The 21,832-nt window shown below is 40.4% G+C and overlaps 1 protein-coding gene across 2 annotated transcripts in view; it reads left to right on the top strand.

Moving 5' to 3' along the window:
* The window catches only part of PPARG (peroxisome proliferator activated receptor gamma), a 131,160-nt gene extending 109,542 nt beyond the window's left edge, over positions 1-21,618 (top strand). The window contains exons 7-9 of one of the 2 annotated variants that reach the window (XM_028101764.2): positions 4,043-4,493; positions 4,602-4,643; positions 21,184-21,618. In XM_028101764.2, coding sequence (XP_027957565.1) covers positions 4,043-4,493; positions 4,602-4,643; positions 21,184-21,431 — 741 coding nt within the window. In that variant the 3' untranslated portion in view covers positions 21,432-21,618. The remainder of the gene's footprint in view (positions 1-4,042; positions 4,494-4,601; positions 4,644-21,183) is intronic. The other variant, XM_088027246.1, reaches the window with a different exon arrangement.
* Positions 21,619-21,832: the final 214 nt, after the last annotated feature.

Here is a 21,832-nt window from a genome sequence, read left to right as displayed (position 1 = left end):
AGAAGTATAAAAAAGGAAGAAGGAAACAAAATGAAGATGATAGGCCCTAAGAATCCAGCTTCTCTTCCTTGAGCCTTTGCTCTAATCTGTCATGAAAACTAAGGATATCAGGAGAGCTTCATGAGAGGAGGCACACGTTTTTTTCAGGCCAGTTTTAACTCTGACATGGTTACCAAGGGATGGTCTGTGAGGGGGTAGAGTTGTCTGTTACGTTAATTCCAGTCTCCCAAATTGAAGCAATCATCAGGACAATCTGTGCTTTATAAGTTGACTTTCTCATTTATCTCCTTTGGCTTGTTATTTTATTATTCAAAAAGAGCTGTAAACTTACAGTGTTCATGAATAATCCCTTTCATAACTTGTATATATATTAAAATGCTGATGTTATGGATTACTAAGGAACACTATTGTTCTGTTTCTCCAGTCAAAAAAGTCAACTTTTATTACTCTACTGTGTTTTCATTATTAAGCCAGCTTCCCCCATTATCGTTGTGTCGCACATTAGAGGCATGCAAGAGGCCTGTAACTAAACTTAATAATCTATGTAAAACAGTACCTTTAATCCCATCCTGGCTTTGATAGGTGGAGCCATTCTTGAAAATCAAAATATATCAAAATTAATTACATTTGATGTATCTCTCCAAAGAAAACTGATTTCCTCTTACAGAGACTGTTTTTGCTTCCCAGGAGAAACATTGTGTTGAAGTGCAGTTCTCTCCTTGTCAGTCTCACCTTTTTCTGTTCTGCCCAGCATATGAGAAGTACAAGTATCATAATGGCCAGAGGCAGATTGTCCATGAAGTGAATGAAGCTTAAGTGTCAGGGCTCCTCCCTTGCACAGAGCCCCTTCCGATGCTCTGAGAAGGGTCTGAGCAATTTTGCTCTTACAAGTTGTGTTATTGAACCCAACAATTGTCGCAGATGTACCCAATGGGTTATGTGCATTTCAGGTCCCGCAAAACCTGGATCTATCCCTATCGAGTCCCAGATGTATTTAAACATTCTTTTCTGTTAAGAAGAAATGCTTATCTAGCCATTTGATACAGTGTCTGAAGATAAATACATCGTTAGCTCCAAATAGGAGTGTAAAATCATTAAGACCAAATTTGAGGATGATATGATTCCTCCTAAAATGGTAGATCATCAGATGATACCATACAAGCTAATAGAACACAGAAGGCTTCCCTTTGATTTGTAGAAAATACAGAAATATGGAAGTGAAATTCATTTGCTGTAGACTATTTCACCAGAAGTGTAACATTAAGTTAATGATCCAAGATAAATTACATAGGCCAAATTCCACTTCGTTTTAAGAGGTCAGCTTTCTGTAAATCAGGCAAGTCACTCTCTTTTCCCTGTTTCGGGGGGAGGAGGTCCCAGTGTGACTTGTGTGAGTTAAGTGTTGGCAACCTAAGAATCGGGCGAATTGGTGGCAAAGAAGGGCAGATGTCCAGGCAGATCATGTCTGGTGATCATTTTGCAGTTTGACAGATTTACATGGAGGCCGAAAGTACCTATGCAGACTTCAAAAAAGCAAGGAAAACAGCATAATCTTGGAAAAACAAAAAAAATCCACTTGGTATCCATTTGCATGTCAATACCCAGAATTCTTTACCAGTTCACCACTTTTTCAAAAATGCTGAAGGGATTTAAAAAAGAAAAAAAAAAACAAAAAACAAAACTGGAATGGTTTGGCATGATGGTGGGGGCTGCTGATTCCTTTCTCTGTCCTTGAGTGTTTACTGCCAGGAAATCCTGACCAACATCGATTGCCAAGGGGTTAAAGTCACATTGTTGTTAAATTGGGAGAGAAAATTAGCAGGATTTTGTGCCCTATGTTCAACTATCACAGAGTTTCAAAAACAGGAACCTGGGGCTTTATATGAGGGGACAGGGGAAGTCAGGGGGAAGAGTCACAGGGTGATTTATCAGGGCATAGTTCCAGATAAATTGCTTACATGGAGGTAGAAGAATTGCATGCATACGTTCTGTGCCAAGAAGCCAAATGGTTGAGCAGAAGCTCGTCCCGGTGTTGAAGTGGGCAGCTCTGGGTACAGTCTTCCCATATGTGAAGAGGGGATGGTTTATATTCATGTTATTTTGTACTTACGTATTACGTATGTACAGCTACCTGTATGGGATCTATCCCACCAGAGTCTCACGGCCGTAAAGAAAGCCAGTACTTCACTGACAGAAACATAATATGCTACGGAACTCCTAGAGGACAGAAACCACATTTTCTGTAGGTTCTATAAAAGCAAGTCTTTCTCATGATTAGAATCTGACATTCTGGGGAAACTCAGCACATTTTAACTGATGTGACTGATTATCTGCTCTTTTTTTCCTCTCCTGTCAATAGTATCAATCCTGAAGTAGAAAAAAAGAAAAAAGAAAACAAGCAGAATGTCCAAAAACATAATAAGCATTTTTGTTCCTAATTTACTTGAAGAATTAGAGCCACCAGACACACTTACTGTTGGGTCCCCGCATCTGCCCTCCTTTGGGGTTGACTGACCAATACAGTTGAAGTGAATTTTTGTTTAGAAAAAGTAAGAATTTCTGGAATAACTCCAGTGAATGGTGTGGAAATAACATGCAGGTTTGGAAATCTACTCAACATCTAAGAGTCCTTAGTGTTAGTGTTATTCCTTCAGTGTAGACCAGACTTAACAGGTTGGTGAAAATCATAGACTTGCGTAGAGATTCACAGTTAGAATCTCCAAACCAGTCGATCTTGAAGGTGCTTACTGCTGCCACTCATTATACTGCTTCCTCTTGCCCGGAGGGAATTCTCAGCATCTCTGCCTAAAAGAAACTTTTGTACATCAAAGACTTCATATTCCGTGTACATGCGTGTGCATGCATGCTCACACATATCCACATGTACACCACACACACACACACACACACACACACACACACACACACACAGCTTCTAAGAAATGCAACTAGAATACCTTCAAGGGAAGAGATGGAAACATCCAATGTAATCCATTCCCCTCAGTTGAGAAATTTGAGCCTAGGAAAGATAAATGTTTTTCCTAAAGTCAAATTCTTAACCATAGAGCCAAAGCTGGAGCGCAAATACCTTCAACTCTTATTCCAGTGCTTTTGGGTATACACTTATTTGAATGGGAGTTGGGGGGGGTTAACTTCTATAGTTAAGTATTTCCAATGTATATAAAATGATTCCCCTTCTCAATCAGAGCAGCCTGGAGAATTTCACAATGACCACAACCCTTTGGTCTTCCTATACGAGGAAAGAAAGAGAGAGATCACTTAATGACTAACAACTTACTTTTGAAGGCAGTCTGTTGCAGACTTGAGTAACTGATGCACGTGTTTTATTGATTATTTGACCCTTAAGGACAGATATTTTGAAAATAAGTTCAAAACTCTTTTTTAATTTTGCCACTTTATGCAGTGCTTACCCACAGGCTTTAAACATCTGGCTCTTTCTGAAACAGATTGCTTCCAGAGCATTAAGAAAAGAAATAGACATTTTCTTGGCTCAGTATTTCTCATCTGCTTTCAAACCGATTTTTTATAGTTAAGTATATTTTACATGCACACTGCATTTCATTTGAGATCTGAGTAGATTTAATCTAAAACTGCAAGATTACTTTATGTTCAAGTGGGTGTGTTCACCCTGAGTTGCCGAAATGATTTTTTTTCATTGAATGAAGGTTAAAAACACATTCTCTTGAAAGCCAAGATAAATAACAGATCTTGTATGATTTTACAAGTCAGCAACAAAGACTCTCCAAACAACCCAAACTGGAACTATTAGCCAGTCATAGGTGAAAGTGTTGCAGTATAAGTTGAAAGAAAAGACCAAGCTTGGTAAAATATGTTTGGTCCCAGAAGACAATTAGGAGGAATAATCGGGAGATGAGAATATTTTCTCATTACGTATTTTCAACCTTAAAGATTTTAGTTAGCAAGGCAAATGTGTGTAAAGAAACTGGAATGGTATTCACCCTGAATTAGAAATCTCCAACTCAGCTTCTTTCCCCCACCCCTTTTTTTTTTTATTTTGCAGCCATTTGTTATCTATGACATGAATTCCTTAATGATGGGAGAAGATAAAATCAAGTTCAAACACATCACCCCCTTGCAAGAGCAGAGCAAAGAGGTGGCCATTCGCATCTTTCAGGGGTGTCAGTTCCGCTCAGTGGAAGCTGTGCAGGAGATCACAGAGTATGCCAAAAGTATCCCTGGTTTTGTAAACCTTGACTTGAATGACCAAGTAACTCTCCTAAAATATGGCGTCCATGAGATCATTTACACGATGCTGGCCTCCTTGATGAATAAAGACGGGGTTCTCATATCAGAGGGCCAAGGATTCATGACAAGGGAGTTTCTAAAGAGCCTGAGAAAGCCCTTTGGTGACTTTATGGAGCCCAAGTTTGAGTTTGCTGTGAAGTTCAATGCACTGGAATTAGATGACAGCGACTTGGCAATATTTATAGCCGTCATTATTCTCAGTGGAGGTAAGATTCATCTTTCGATCTTCCGTGAAAGAGGGTGGGATGGTGGTGGCATGGCTGGAAGGATTTTTACTTTCCTTAGCATTCATCCTTTTACGTACTTTCCTACAGAAAATGCCAGGGGTATAATGCCAGGAGAACGTCACCACACAGGTAAAATACCAGGAGAGAGGATCATAAATTTGCTGTTGGAAGGCTGTGGGCAACCCAGGCTTTTCTTCTTTTATCCTTCATGATATTTTTTCCAGTCAAATCCAAACATGAAAAGCAAATGCCCTCTTCTTTTTTTTTTTTTTCTTTTCATTTTCTTTTTCACTATCTTTTCCCTTCCCTTCTCTCTTGCCCTTCCCTTCAGGTCAATCTGTTCTTCGTGTCATTTAAGTAATGACATGTACAACTTTGCTTAAGTTGGTGCTCACTTGGCATAGAGAAAGTTGTTGCCCTACCATCAGGAAGATATTACTTTGAATTGCTTTCCTAATATCAGGAATCAAGGAATATTTATCTACTGACTTCTGACTATTCTCTCAGGTAGATTTCTCTGATGGCTTCCCTTAAAGTACCTTTGGGAGGTGGTTGGCTATGATTAAGAATACAATCTGAACCAAAGAGCACAGAGCAGAGAAATAAATTTGAGTTATTTAGCAGTTCATTGTATTTTTGGCCTTGCAAGTACATGATCTAACTAACCGACTCCAAAAGCCAGGTTTTATACTACATGCTACTTTCATTGGCTTCTCCACACATTTCCAGCTTATGTAGAAGAAAGTTTTACTGTCGTCTCTCTTTATAAAAATTGTTTTTAAGCAATGAGTTTTCATTACTGAAATGGACTTCGGGTGAGCTTTTTGTGTGCACTTGGCAGGACATCCTCTGTTGGCGAAAGCTGATGGGGGGAGGGATGGTGGTCCTCTAGATGTAAACTGTGTCTAACTATACAAGATATTATAAGGAACACAGTGCACTCTGTCCTCCTTTGTTGTCCGATTACTTGAGAGCAGAATGCTTCTGAAAGCAGGTGCATCATGTATTAGTAATAATAATAATGCTAGCAAACACCTGTTAAGTACCTACTGTGTCCGAGGCAATGTTCTAAGCACGTAGTACGCATTCACTTAATTCTCCAGCCCAGTGAGGGAAGTACCGTTTTGCAGACGAGGAAACCAGAGCACTGAAAGGTTCAATCACTTGCCCAGGGCTACCCAGTGAACATAAGATGGGGACCCAGGATGATGAGCTCGGGCAGTCTGGCTCCAGGGTCTACAGTAATCCTACCCTTTACGTGACTCAGGTGCAAAGAGCTGGTGTACAGCACACGGGTTAACCCCGGAGCCTCTGGGCAGCATCAAGTTGCCATTTCTTTAAACGTGACATTCATTTTGGGGGGTTATGTTTAATGTAACAAAAGCTACTATCCAACATGTTTTAATGTCTTGACAGACTCTAGTTAGATAGACCAACCCTTGATCCTCTGGGATCCATGATTAATTCAGCAAAGAAGAATGAGATTCTAGTTTATTTGAGGTTCATTAGTAGAAAAAGCTTAAATTTTGAAAAACCAGATGAGAAAACGAATTGTTACTGCTTAGCTAATATTTTGAGGCACATTTTATTTTTAATGATGAATAGAAATAGAATTATTAACATCTGATATATTTCTAAGATTTTTCCCAAACATAGTCTAGATTCCATGTTTATATTCTTTTCCTCACTTAGTCATTTTTCCCATGTCATTACATACTCTTTGTTAATATTTTTCATTAATTTTTGGAAAATAAAAGTAATACATGGTCATTTCATAATTCAAAGAGTACAGAAAAGTGTAAATGGAAATTAAAGGTCTCTGTCCTCAGAATAAAATGAGATTAACAAAGTCCTATTTCTTCTCCTGAAAAGTTTCTATGCATATGCTACATATCTATGTATACATACTACCATTTTAAGGACTGTAAAATACTCATTTTTTTAAAGGACCATTACATACTGAATTATCTCCTTATTTATGGTTGCTAACTTACTACAAAAAACCTATAGAGGAGGATATAGAAAAATTTTTTTAGAAAATTATTGAAAATGTGTTCTAAATTTGCGTCTTAGTGAATATTTTTAAGTGTAAATTTCTGTTCAAATTCCAAATTATTTTCTCATTCTAAATTACCAGAAGTGGAATTGCTGGGTGGATAGCTATAAATATTTTTAAGTCTTTTGTTGCATCATTGCCAGATTGTTCTCCACAACATTTATACCAGTTTATATTCCCACCATAGATACACTAAGGGAGGCATTTGAAATAAGCTATTCAAAGATTAATTGCTAGCCAGGGAAGGTTTACACAAGAAACAGTCGTAATAATTCTGGATTTTTGAACTTGAGCAGTGTTTGGTTTTTGGTTTTTTTTTAAAGATTTATTTATTTTAGAGAGGGTGCACATGCAAGCAGAGGGAGGGGCAGAGCAGAGGGAGAGGGAGAATCCTCAAACAGACTCCCCACTGAGCACGGAGCCCTATGTGGTGCTCTATCCCAGGACCTGAGATCATGACCTAAGCCGAAATCAGGAGTTGGCCACTTAACTGACTGAGCCATCCAGGGCGCCCCAGTGAGCAATGTTGTTTTATGGGCACGTGAGACCACAGGGTGTTTTCATCTAGGAAAAAAGCCATTACTGCCTATAACTCACAAGCAAGGTCATTTAAAAACCAGCGATTTATAAGGCTTTAAATTTTTCATTAGCTGGTCAAAAAATAACAGTGCATAGTTTGATTCAATTTAACAAATATTGCAGGCTTTGGTTTTTAATTATGAAAATTAAAAATGGTACATTTTAAATGTAGATGCCATATAAATGAGTTCCTTTTGGTCTCATACAGACTGCTTTAACAGTAGCCAATATCCAGATCTTATTGGATCTTCACAACAATGAAAGAAATCTGAAGGTAGCAGCCAGCCATAGATTATTAAAGTCTTATCCCTGTGGTTATTATGAGAAGAAAACCCTGTGAATAATTTTAGACTTCCTTAAAAAAAAATAGAATTAACCATTGACTAGTTCCCATTATCACAAAAGGCAAATCCTTCCCTGATCAAAGTTTGCTTTTGTAGATGAAGTCTACCTACAGGCAGTAGATAAGAATGAATAAACTGGACCCCATGTTTGCTCAAGACATAGAAATTTGATTCTCTTCTTTACTCAGAGAAGCCCCTTGGGTATAGGCCAGAGAAAGAACTGCTCAAGTCTTTTCCAGTCCAAAGACTAGACTCCAGTAAAATCAGAATCCCAGTCATCTGTAGATGGTGAAGTCAGTATCCCAGATTGTGGTTTATTAGAGTATGACATATAATTTCTCAATGAGTTTTAATTCTTTTCCTATCCTGGGTTTTCCAGAAGGAAAACATTCATGTAAACAAGAGGCTTTGATCCAGTGAACAAATTTCTGATCCTACTTAATCTTAACGAAGAGTGGTCATTTTCTTTTGTGCAGTTTACATTGAAGTCTATAGATAGCTTTAGTGATTTCAGAAAAAGAGCTTTTGGCAGGGGTCCCATTGACCTCATTCTGAGCTAGGCTTAGAATCACAGAAGAGTGAAGGCACCGTGACCCTAGACTGAAGGAAGGATGGGGAGATGGGCCCCTTGTAAGTGTGGGGTGGTAAGGAATTGGGGAGATTAAGGGCAAGACATCCCCAGAAGACCTAAAGGGGATTTTTCTTTTTCTTTCTTTCTTTTTTTTTTTTTTTTGGATGAAAGTACCTGATTTGACCCAACTAAGTATTTGCTGAGGAAACTGGAGTTGCTATAGTAAGATAGTAAGATCACTGTCATTCAACTTCAACCCTAGAAACTGCTGATCCGGTGAGATTTGGTACTTAGATTGGCCTGGTGCTTAGCATCTTTGCTGTTTACTCAGCTCTCAAACCAAGCTAGCTGAGAAAGATGACCTAGTTCTTCTCAAGTTTTTCTCCTCTCTCTCTTTCTCTCCTGAGCTCAAGGCAAGAAAAAAAAAAAAAAAAAGGGACTACAAAGAACAACAGTCCAGAATCAGACAAAGGACAGCACTTTGTACATTTTTTAAAAGCATTCCGTGTTATGTTCTCTTATTAGATCCTGACAATTCTCCTATATATTTTTATTCCCATTTCACAGAAGGAAAAGTGAGGTTCCTAGACTCCAGCAATTTGTCTGAGATCTAACAGCTAGTGAGCAGTGGAACTGGGGCTGAAAACGGGGTGTCCTGTCACCTCAGCGTGCCCTCTCTGCCACACACTGTGTCCCCTGCCACCTGGCTAATGGTTCATGATCACCCTCCTCACACTTGTGTTGGTGGCTGGAACCTGTGCTCCCTTCACCATACCCCCTAAGGTATGGGCCCATAATTCGGAGGTAGTGCTTCCTCAGTAGTTGTGATAAGTAATAGCTTCCCTCGCTCCCTCTAGGATGGGTGGCGTCAAGAGTAATAAAACTGCCTCCAGCAAGGGCAGGTTTGCCTCTGGTGCCGCAGCTCCGTGCCAGCCACACTAGCAAACTCCCAGAACTACCCAGCAACCAAAGCCAAGTGTAAAGCTCAGTAAAACTGACAAGCCCCAGGACACTCCACTGGACTCTTTGCCCCCTTGAGCATTTGCTGTTCAGTGAAGAAAAGCATAGGAAGGTTCCAGCTGGAACTCTGCAACAGGAAAAAGCTCTTTTTGTTAATTCAAAACAGTTTGGAATCCATTACAGTTCTTCCCAAACTTTCAAGATATGGGGGAGGAAATTCACTGGGTTTTATAATATATTTTTTGAGGCAGATTGCCATCGCCATCTTAATGACAGAGAAGCTGTAAATATTGATACAATGGCCACAAATGGCAAGTCATCAGCCTCCTCATTTACCCTCTTGAGTCTGGCTGGGTTATGCAAACCACCTCTATAGCAGCTCCTTCGTTTTCCAGCAATCCTAGCCATGTTCTTTTTCTGTGAAGCAACTTTGGACAGCTGTTCTTGGAGTGATCATGTGTGTTTCTGCTGTTGAGTGGGCAGGGGGCTGGGAGGATAGGGCACAAGAGAGGGGAATTGTTCTTATAGTTGTACATTTGCAGATCCAGGAAGAGTTGATGCTCTTAAGACAACTGGGTAAGTCCTAGTTCTATCAGGTCAGTAACCTGAGGCTTGTTTCTTACCCTTGGTCATGACTCTGTATGTGTATATAGATAGAGATTCTATAGAATAGAATCAAAGCACAGCATCCAGTCCAGAAAATATACTTAATAAATGCTTGTTGAATGCATAATAGTCAAATATTAATAGTAATACTAGCAACTATTTATCGAATACCTCATTATATTCCAGAATATATACTTGAGCACTTTACATATGTTCATAATCTTTGTTTAACCTTTCCTGCAGCTTTGCAAAGTCTGTTGTTATCCCCATTTTACAAATGGAGAAAATAGAAGTTTAGAGCTCTAAGATAAAGCAACTTGCCCCAGGTCACAGAGCCACTAATTGGTGAGGCCAAGGTTCAGACCCAGGTCTCTCTGACCTTCAAACTGATGCCCTACTATGTACTGGGATGTGGAAGAATCCCAGTTAATTACCTTGGTCCTGGAGTTCGTTAGCAGTTATCAAAAACTGTGTATGTCATTTTGCCTCCAAATATTTCAGTCAAGAATTTTCAGGTTGTGGTCTAGATATTACCTAACCAATATCCAAAGGCCTTCTCGAGACACTGTTTTAACCTAACAAAATGACACGCTAGGTTTGAAAATGGCTGTGGGAAGGAACGGAACGTAGTATGACCCTGAAGACTGGTGCTGTGTTCTTAAACTTGCTCAGGTAGCATGGCCCTCGGAAACAATGGCACTCGTGTGTAGCACTCGCGTAAAAAATAAGTAACTAAGTGAATACATTCGCACTTCATCAGATACCATCTTACACCAGGTTCTAATAGAGGTAAGTGGTTGCAGAAGAAATTTATGAGAGAAATTTAAAATTGTTAAAATATCATCCAGTAACTTCATTTCTTCCTGTCAGAAACAACACTCATTCGGCTGTAGCGGCAAATGCGTCACGCCAGCTCTCGGGCACAGAGTTTGAGGACGCTGAGTTTGAGTATTCCATTTCTCTTCCCCATCCCTCAAGGCCCTTCACAATCTCAGGGGTATTTCCAGCTCATGCGTAGTCTTTCCATTGTCTGTGGAACTGTGTCTGCAAGTTAGAAAGGACAACAATGCACTTCTCTAGAACAGAGGGCAGAGTACAGGAGTCTGAGTGGCCTACACTTTTCTTGAGGAAACCCCAGCTTAAGGAGGCCTCTGATTCTGCAGGACCCAGTGGCCCCCACATCTTCTCTGTTAGCATCACCCATACTCGTTGACTAGGAGGAGACAAAACCCAGAATAGTTGAAAACGCAGGTACTAAAAACACCATGAACACCAACAAGCCTACCTTCTCCTACTCTCCTCAGTGAGTGACATATGCAGCTTCTCTTGTCTGTACGGATTTTTTGGACAAGGCTCAGGCTAGTGCCTAGGTAGTAAAAGTTGTTACTCTAACTTCTTTCTCCTGGTACTGAGAGTAAACAAGGACATCTGACTAAGCTCTGAACAGGACAGTGGAAGAGTGTTATTACATGGTTCTTGTCCCCCATGTGGGCCATGATGGAGTCAGAGAGTAATAGCATTCATTCATTAACTGAAAAATCTGTAATGGGCACCTACACTGTGTCTACATAGCAGATGACACTCTTCTCCTCTGCTCTTCCCACCATGCTGCCATGACCAGTGGGAAAACCCTTATTGGGGGGCTAGGATGGCTTTGAATAATGACTCAATTACTGTTATCTAGAAATGCCCCATTTGTTCACTCTTTTAATAACTTTGTGGACTTGGTTTAGACAAAGGTGAGGTCTGTCTATGAGTTCTCAACTGGCACGCAAATTCTAAAAACCAGATGGCTGGCAGGGGATTGGGGGGAGAGGGAGAAAATGAAACATACTAGAATCATCTGAGAAACTTAAAAATACACACAAGCACAGCGGCTTTTGTTGTTTGTAGAACATAGAAGCATCTTTCTCAGTGACTGCTTCAGAAGTAAAATCTCTTCTTCACCCTGGGCTTGGTAGGCTGGGATCATCTCAGTGAGTGAGCACACGATTGTACTTGACCTCAGAGACAGACATGGGATTGAAAGCCAAACTGCTGAGTCATTCCTATCGCCACACCAGCAGTCTTGGAAAAGGTTCAGTCAGTCAGTCAGTGGGCCGCTTTTTGGAGCACTTTATCATTCTGGGTTCTCACAATGTGTGTTTAAACTCTGGGTGACCCCAGGCAGCCTTCCAGACTGGCACAATCCACCAAGACATTCAGACATCATCTGCGAGTGAGGAAGAATGAAACTCAGGACGGGTTCGAGTCGCTCATCACAGAGAGGCCAACACAGGTTATGAAGGAGCCATGCACTCCCAGGGAAAGTACCTTTCAAGGGTCTTGCCAGATTCACAAAGAAGAAAACCAGAAGAGGTGGAATGGGGGCATTGGAAAGCTTTGGAATCACAGGGACAGCCCTGAGTTCAGACCCCACCCCCCACCACCACTTACTAGATGTGAGATTTCACTCAATTATTTACCTCCCTGGGCCCTAATTTCCTTATCAGTATTTTAAGTAAAAGAAATAACATTATGTGAAGCCTCTGGCACAATGCCTGGGACATGTTAAGCACACAATAAATGCTAATTTTCCCTTTTCCCCTGTATGATAGAATTTGAAGTAGCTCTACGTAATCTTGCCAGTCAGATTGCTTACAATTCCACCAATAATCATTCTTAAAATCCCTTATTACAATATAAATACCCCTAGGGAGATATAAGCTAATCCCTTTATCAGCTGTCACTTTAAGGGGATTAGTTGTGGATTGAGGAAAAAAACCCTAAGGGAAAGAGATACTGGAAGAAGAGGGAGAGGCCTGACAAGCTAAGGGGAGAACTCTAAACCCCCTGGCCCCTCAAGGAGATAGAGAAACCAGGAGTGTGGTGAGTTTCTGATAAAGTTTTGGGACATTATGTGTTGAGAGGTCATATTTGGAGATTAAAGACCACACCTATGTTTTGAGATCACAGGTTCTTCTCAAAGACATTGGAAAGGAAGACACTGAGCGAGAGTTGCAGAGAACAAATACTTGGCTATGTTTTATGTTCGGTTATTGGCATTTCTAGAGGTTGAGGAAGCAAGGAAGAGTGTTTGGATTAGGGGGAGGGGTGTGTCAGGCTTGAGGAGAAAGAAGAAGTCATTCTGTTTCCTCTCCAACCTTCTCTCCCTCCCACCCACGCCCCATTTCCAGTCCTGCTCAGAGCCAGTGTTGGACATAGAAGGAGCAAAAATTTATCTCTATCCCCCAGCTCAAGGGAAGAACATACTGCTCTCCTGGGCTGACACCGAGAACCCTCAGCAAACCACATGGCTGAGCTTCCATTGAGCAACCTTTAGAACAACAGGGGACCTTAACCCCCGCCCCCCACCCGGGCTGAAAGGAGACAAGAAAGACAATAACTTCCCAAGGGCAGGACAAAGAGCTCGAGGAAAATTTCCATTCTGAAAGACTTGGAAATAAAACAAGAGTCCAAGTTCATTTCATTCCATTGAGGTACTATTGAGGAATGCAAAGAGCTTTGAAGAGAGAAAAGAAGAAAGCACTACTCACCTCATTACAATATCTATGTGTCCACTGCTGTAGTTGGGGAGGTGGCTTTTGGGGGTGGCAGTTGGGTGTTTGAGATGAGGGAAATTGGTGTAGAATGGTTTACTTGATGGGCAGATAAGAGAAAATACTACCTGGGTTGGTTTCATTGTGGTGGTCACCCCCTTTCCCCATCCTGACCACAGCCTATGTGTTATTGTTGTAAGGAGTGGTTGTCATTTGGACTTAGACAGAAAAAGCATTCATAAAGGAAATGTTAGAATGTTAACCCACTCCAAAGTGAAGGACTCTGTCTGACTACATGTGGGTTCACAGCAGAATGTGCTCATTACAGAAGATCTTTATCTGTTCGATAACACGTTTGTGAGACCTCCTGGTTATGTTGTCCCCTTGCCCAGATAGCCACCCATCAACTGCATTTCTCCTAAAATCATCCATCATGCTGTCTTCTGATTAATTTAGGTTTGCCCTGCTAGGATTCCTAATACCAAATCTCCAGCAAGGTGCAGGCCCAGGAGTGGAAAGGGAAAAACATCTGCAAGGGGGGGGAGTGGAGAGATGGCTGAGAAGAAAGGAACAATTAAGGGAGAAAGAACAGGAAAGACAGAGACCCAGGAAAATCAGAGAAATGAGAGAAGAAAGTTAGGAAGGAGAAAGAGGCAAGTGAGATTATAAATAGAAATAGCTACCTTACTATGTGTCAGACACTGCTCTAGCACTCACCATCTATTAACTCATTTACTCCTCCCAACAACACTATGAGTTGCATTACTCTTGTGTCTCCATTTTTTAAATGAGGAAACCAAGGCACAGAAAGGTTAAGGACCTTGCTTAAGGTTAGCCAGCAAGTAAGTTTTAAGGCTGGGATTCCAACTGCTTCTCACTAAGCCAGTAGTGCTTACTCTTGGCTGTCCATTAGAATCACCTGGGAGCTTTTAAAAACCTTGAAGATCATACCCCAGACCAAGTCAATCAGAATCTCTAGCGATGGGACCCAGGTATTCGTTTGCGGGGTTTTAATCTCCCCCACGTGATTTCATTGTGTAGCCAAAGTTGAGAATCACTGCACTCCATCCAGCTCCAATTGAAATTTAACTATGAGAAGAAGAACACATGTGAAACTTTCTTACATTACTTTTTTCCCAAAGGTAGGAATGCAGGAGGGAATTGCTACAGACCATACCATAGTTTACCAAAGATAAAGTTGGCTGAATTCAGTTTTGCCTCATGCTCACCATGATTCTGCTTGATCAGAAAAGTACTGCAGAATCCCAAACTGAACAGCAGCACTTAAGGGAAGAAGTGAATTGGGGCCCTGTGGCTTCCTTGTCTTATTATTGCTCTTAGACTGTCTGGCTTTTATGCACTCAACCACAAGAATGAGAACCTGCGCAAACCCCTCTAACATGAGCCTGCATCAGGAATTATTTTCTTGTGCTCCTGAGTCTGTGCTCTTACCAGGATCAGTTCAGAAATCTTCCCTTCCCCACTGTGATGTGCCAGCCCACCCCAGCTTACACTCCTGACTCCGTCCCGGTGGAAACTGCCTTTACTTGAACAAACCGAGAGAATATTCATATCTTACAGCGTTCCTTGACCTAGCTCATCCTCACCGCAACCTTATGAAACACCATTGTCTTAAAAAATTAAACCAAAACCCAGAAAGATTAGAGGACTTGTCCAAAGTCACAAAGAAACGAAGTGGAAGAGAGACAGGACTCAAATCAAGTCTTTGTTTCCAAATCCATTGCTCTTTTTAATATATCTGTGAACTTAGAAAGAATGGAATAAAGGAAATTGGAGAGGAAGTGTTAAAAGGAAGCCCTACCTCCCCTTTGGTTTTCACCGGGCACCTGAACTAAGGTCTTTCATTGTCTGTGGATCAATTTACAGCTGCCCAGCTATCAGACTTTTTTTCTTTTTCCTAAATCCCCTGGATACAATCCTTTTCAGATTAGTCTGTATCAGAAAGCCAATAGACAAAGATTGGAAAAGCCTCAACAGCAGCCCCTAGAATAGAGACAAAACCATCCCCTTTGGGTTTTCTGGCTCTCCTTCAGGAGACTCCCCTGGGGCCCTCTGGTCCCCCCAGATGCCTCCTGAGAAAATCTGTGCTCGGGAAATGCCTAGCCCAGGTGGGCAGATCCCAGGAGGGTCAAGAGAATTGAAATCTTTAGATATCTCTCCCCATAATGGAGCCAGATCTGGATACTATGGGAGTTTTGTAGGTTTGCTCATAATCAGCCGCCCTCTATAATCAGTTCCAGCACTGTGTGAGTGGGGACCGGAAAGGTTGCTTTCCCAATTCTTTGCAGCCTGGGAGTAAGGAACCAGTAATTGACTCCAGCTTCCTCGAGTGTTGTGTCCTGGAGTATGTGAGTCAGCACTCACTTTCCCAAAGGGGCCTTCTAGGCAGCCTAGGCCAGTAAATGGGGTCCTTTGACCCTGATCCAGTTCCAGACCTCAACTCTGACCCTCAGTAAGGTGCAGAAAGATCTCAGATGGGCTTTCTAAAAACAATATCTTAGCAGGGACTGGGGAGTGGAGAGGGAAGGGTGAAGACCCAGGACGGCTCTGGGTGCTTACACAGATTGCTGCGCCATGTTTGTGGTGTCGAGCTGAGCTCAGCAAGGGTTCAAATGCGAGCGGAAGGAGAGAGAGGAGAGGAGAGAGGGAAGGCCTTCCAGCAGGGTAGAAGGTGTGGAGCAACCCTGACAAATCCCTTTTGCCTTTGATTCTAGGGATTGCTTTAAGACTAAGGGAACCTTTTTAATTTTTTAAAGAAGCCAAGTGTTTTAAATTTAAAGTGTAAGCCTGTTAATATACTTTTCTAATTACATTTTGAGTGTATTTCCCCAGTTTAATTATGTGAATTATGTATTTGGAGAATAGAAAATTGAGGCCCAGTGACTTTGATCGGTTTGCCCAGGGTCACTGAGCTGGTTAAAGTATACCACTTTTTTCCACTCAACTGCACTCCATTTTGCCTTGACTGAGGCTCAGTAAAGGGGACAGGGACAGATCTGTAAATGATCTAACTTTTCACTAGAGAAAATATAAATCAGTGGCCACAAAATTTCAGCCGTTCAGCCAAACTTCATCTGTCACATAATAAAAAAAATTAACTTGCCAAAGAGGGATTTGAAAATCCAAACCAGATCCTTCTCCACTCCTAAAGGAGCCAGTTCCATTATACTGCACTGAAGCCAAGTGTTTCCAGCAAGCCTGATCAGCTGCATTTTAGGGTTTGGTTGTTTGAGCTGTCACGAAAAATGAAACCTACTAGATTAATGTAATCTCTTCAGCAGAAGTTTTGACTGATGCTGCCCAAGAGGAAGGAAGAAGGAGATAGGGTTCCAAGGAGCCAGTGCCCCAGTGAGCAGAGGTTCTACACAAGGGTGTGGGGTCCCAGCCCATGGAGGAGCCACATTCAACACTGGCCTTCACACAAAATGCTGCCACTTCAGATGCACATGCATTTGCATAGCTGCGGGCCACTGAAATCTGGAACGTTCATCAGGGAGAGGATCAGCAATCATTAAACCAAAGGCACCAGTCCAAGATCTGTCAGGGCTAAAGCATCACAGTTTTCATGATTGTATGGCAATTGTGAGAAAGGCGCAGGTCCTCCAGGGGCATGATTCTCTAAGCCAGGACTACATCATTTGTTTCATTCTTAGAATCTGAGATTTTTGCTGATGGTTCCAAATTTAAATGCTGGGGGGAGGGGTAGTATATTTATTCCAGTCAATGGAATAAGTAGAAGTTAGAAAAAAGAAATCAGCCCAAAGTTTCCTTCTGTAATTAAAAAGGAAAAAAAATGAAAAGAAATTTAATTTAAGAGAATGTTTAGAGTTCTGAAAATCCCACCATGAGACTCTGCTAACATTTCTCTCCTATACCTCACCTCAATGGATAAAGGTTACTAGAGTTTATTAGCTACAGGAAAACACTGTTTACAGGAGACTTCTTCATTGTGTAGTGATCCTGCCTTTAGGCTTGTTCACCAGCCAGGAGAACTGTACTTTTCAATCCAGGACTCTTAGAACAACCTTCTCACTCATTAACTTAGCCAACTGCGTACTTCCTGTGTTTCTACCAGAGGCTCAGAGATGATCAAGACATAGTGTGCCCTCTGATATCTCATGACCTGGCAGGGGACATAAAGAAGAAAAATCAGTACTTATAATATGCTTTATAAATACAATATACTTATAATACAGCATCTGAAATTAAGCAGACTTAGATTCAAATTTCAGTTCTGCCATTTACTAATGCCTTTCTCTAAATCTTCATTTTTCCTTCCATAGAACATTGGCCTCATGGAGTTATTGTGAAGATCAAATGTTCTATTGTGTATAAAGCCTTCAGCACATTGTTTGGAAAATGATAATTATTCAATAAATGTAATCTACTAGTATGGTGGAGATTGAAATGTTTATAGGGAGCTACAGGGGCCAAAGAAAGGGGGTTGGGAGAACAGAGGAGAGGAACAGATAATGTCAAGGAGGGCTCCCAGAACAAAGTGACAGAGGCCATATCTTGAAGAACAAGTTGAAGTCAGTAAGATGGTTGAAGGGAAAGGAAGACTGTTTCAGGAGGGAGGAACAGAATCTGCCTAATAAGCACAGTCATGACAGAAAATAGGATGTTTGAGGGACTTAGTATAATAAGCTAATAATAGCTTAATATGGCTGGAAAAAAAGAATGATTTCAGAAAGTGAGGCTAGAGGACGAAAGGTATTAAAATTTAAGTAAGGGCACCTGGCTGGCTCTGTCAGGTAGAGCTTGTGACTCTTGATCTTGGGGTCATGAGTTCAAGCTCCACGTTGGGTGTAGAGATTACTTAAAATCATAAAAAAAAAAATTTTTTTAAGGGACCTGGGTGGCTCAGTCAGTTAAGCATCTGCCTTCGGCTCAGGTCATGATCCCAGGGTCCTGGGATGGAGTCCCCACATCGTCAGGCTCTCTGCTCAGCAGGGAGCCTGCTTCTCCTTCTTCCTCTGCTGCTCCCCATGCTTGTGGGTGTTCTTTCTCTCTCTCTCTCTCTCTCTCTCTCTGTCAAATAAATAAAATCTTTTAAAAATTATTTTAAATAAATAAAAGGTAAGTAAAAGCCCTTATGCAGTGCCTTAGTTTACAGGGAAGTGGAGAGAGATAAAAATAGAAAACAAGGGTGAATAGCCTTCAAGAGCTAAAATTTGGAATCAGCACAAGGTAATCAGGTGAGTATCCTGAATGGTGTACAAAAACCCTGCACCCTTCTGGTGAGCTTTAATGAGGAAACCTTATATTCTAACCACAGTGCAACAAACTGAGAAATTAGAAAAGAAAACGTAGAAGTTAGAAAACAAAAACAAACACCCACTTGAAAATTGTAAAACATGATTCTATATAACTCTTAGATTAAAAATGAAATCAAAATAGTAAGACTATTTAGGAAAGAGCTATGAACGTACTATTTACCCAGACCTGCAGGGTGAAACCAAAGTGACTCTCAGAGGAAATTTTAGAGTTTTAAAGGCATCTATCAGAAAACAAGAAATACTAAAACTAAATGAATTAAGCATTCAACTCAAGAAGCTAGAAAAAGAGGGGAAAATAGACTTAAAGGAAGTTAAAAGAATAAATTAGTTAAATTGAAAACAAAATAGAATTTTTAAAAAGAGTTGATAAATAAAACCAAAGTTGTGTTTCTTTAAAATGAAAAAAAAGCCTTCCATTTGCAACGACATGGATGCAACTGGAGGGTGTTAACGCTGAGTGAAATAAGTAAATCAGAGAAAGACATGTATCATATGACCTCACTGATATGAGGAATTCTTAATCACAGGAAACAAACTGAGGTTTGCTGGAGTGGTGGGGGGTGGGAGGGATGGGGTGGCTGGGTGATAGACATTGGGGAGGGTATGTGCTACAGTGAGCGCTGTGAATTGTGTAAGACTGTTGAATCACAGATCTGTACCTCTGAAACAAATAATATAATATATTCATTGTTTAAAAACATATTGTTTAAAAAAATGATAGCAGGAGGGGAAGAATGAAGGGGGAAATTGGAGGGGGAGACGAACCATGAGAGACGATGGACTCTGAAAAACAAACTGAGGGATCTAGAGGGGAGGGGGGGATGGGTTAGCCTGGTGATGGGTATTAAGGAGGGCACGTTCTGCATGGAGCACTGGGTGTTATACGCAAACAATGAATCATGGAACACTACATAAAAACTAATGAGGTATGGTGATTAACATAACATAATAATAAAAAAAAAAAAAAGAAGCTACCGGGAAGCAGATTTTGCCTCAATAAATGGAGAGAATTTCTAAAAAAAAAAAAAAAAAAAGCCTTTAGCAAATCAGATTTTTAAATGAGAGAATATACAAAATAAAAAGCATTCAGTTATAAATAAAAATAAGAGATTTCAGATTCTGAGAGAATATTATATACAATATAATTTCAATATGAATTACAAATTTTTACTTTTGTAAGGAGTAAACAGTCTTTACTAAATCTTGATTAAGCTCTTTACTAAAGAGATTAAAAGCTATAGGAGAAAAATTAAAGGTAGCCAAAGATTTACCATCAGGATCAGATGGTTCTGCCAGTGAATTCCAAGAATCCATAAAGGAACAGATCATTACTACATAGAAATAGAAGGAAAATTTCTCAAATCAGTCTAGAAGGCTAGTTAACATTTATTACCAAAACAGACAAAGGATGCCACAAAAAAAGACAACTCTGGACCAATCTCACAAATTTTAAAACCCTGAATAAAATAGGAGCAAATGAGTACAATGATATAAGGAAATCTACTAATATAATTTACTAGATTAAGATAACCATTTGATCATTTCTTTAGAAAGAAAAAGTTTAAAGCATTTGATGAAATGCCACAGCATTCCTGACTAAAACAAATTAAAAACTTTATAACTCTTGGAAAGCCAGGAATAAAATGCATCCGCCATAATCTATAGTAAACATCATTCTTGTGGTAAGCCATTAGAAGCAATTTTGTCATGGTTATGAATAAAACAAGAATACCTCCTACCACTACTACTATTTAATACCATATTCGAGGTATTGGCCAATACACTATGGCAAGAAAAAGAAATGAGAAGTGTAAACACTGGAAAAGAAGAAATAAATGAAACTATTGTTATTTGCAGATGTGATAGTCTATCCAGAATAGGAAAATAAGTCCATGATAAAAACTATTTGAATTGACAAGAGTTTAGGAAATTGGAATATATTCAATATACTAAAATCAGTAAATTTTTTGTAAGCACCAGCAGGGATAGATTAGAAAAGATAATGAATACTATAGAATACTATAAAGCAAAAAAATAAAGAAGTAAAGGACACTATAAAGTATTTAGGGATGCATCTTACAAGATCTGCATGAATAAAAACAAAGCTTCACGGTAATTTAAGTTCTCCATTTAAAAATTCAGATAAGGAGAGTAAAAAGAAGAAAGTAAAAATTACCTCACCACTCAGAAGAAACTTCTGTTAAAATCTAGGGGCTCTATCCTTCCAAATGCACACCAGTAAAAATGTACATGCCATGTTAAGGGAAAAAGAAGACAGTGCTGGTTTTAAAAGCATATCAACAGCTGTGATGAGAAAGTGAGTAGTAAGGTTATAAAACATAGACTCATGAAGAAGGGGCAGCAGTTGAAAATTAGATTTTTGGTGGGCAGGAACATACTGGCAGGAGAGTCCTCAGTCTGGGGAGAAGATTGTGTTGCCATTCTGTTATGTCAACTGATCAGGCAGATTTAGCCCCAGCCAGGAAACGATGCCCCTGGAGAGAGCGCCCCGAGAGTCTTGGTTTCAGTCCATCCTCCCTCCCGTATGCACTTCTTGCCCACTGTCTACTTACCCTCCCTCCCCACCTTATTTTATAACCAGAGCAAAACAAGCCAACAAAAAGACGGGTGAGTAATTTAGTTTGGCTGAAAATGCCTCCGATGTGGGGCCAGAGGTGTTTATCACTGAACCTCCTGTTCTCCTCCTCCCCCAGACCGCCCAGGTTTGCTGAATGTGAAGCCCATTGAGGACATCCAGGACAACCTGCTTCAAGCCTTGGAGCTCCAGCTCAAGCTGAACCACCCCGAGTCCTCTCAGCTCTTTGCCAAGCTGCTCCAGAAAATGACAGACCTCAGACAGATTGTAACAGAACATGTGCAGCTATTGCAAGTCATAAAGAAAACAGAGACAGACATGAGTCTTCACCCGCTCCTACAAGAAATCTACAAGGACTTGTATTAGCAGACAAGTCCGCATTCACTGACAATGTGTTCCTTCTTCCGATTGCACTATTATTTTGAGGGGAAATCTGACACCTAAAAAATTTACTGTGAAAAAGCATTTTAAAAAGAAAAGGTTTTAGAATAATAGATCTATTTTATGCATATTGTTTATAAAGATACATTTACAATTTACTTTTAATATTAAAAATTACCACATTATGAAACTGCTGGTCGTATTTGAAGCCTGAGTCTTATGCATTCCCCTCCCCTACCCCCACCACCAGGCTTTATTTCCTTTTATGTCCGTCCTTCCTTCCCTTCTTCCTTCCTTCCTTCACTTTTCTTCTTTCCTTCCTTTTTTTTTTTAAGATTTATTTGAGAGAGAGAGAGAGAGAGCATGAGTGGGGGGAAGGGGCAGAC

The sequence above is a fragment of the Eumetopias jubatus genome, unplaced genomic scaffold, assembly GCF_037043125.1.
Source record: "Eumetopias jubatus isolate StellerSeaLion01/CBP00866 unplaced genomic scaffold, mEumJub1_p1.0 scaffold_1, whole genome shotgun sequence".
Classification (NCBI taxonomy): domain Eukaryota; kingdom Metazoa; phylum Chordata; class Mammalia; order Carnivora; family Otariidae; genus Eumetopias; species Eumetopias jubatus.
The sequence above is the reverse complement of the archived record's forward strand: the minus strand, read 5'-3'. Positions and strand labels throughout refer to the sequence as shown.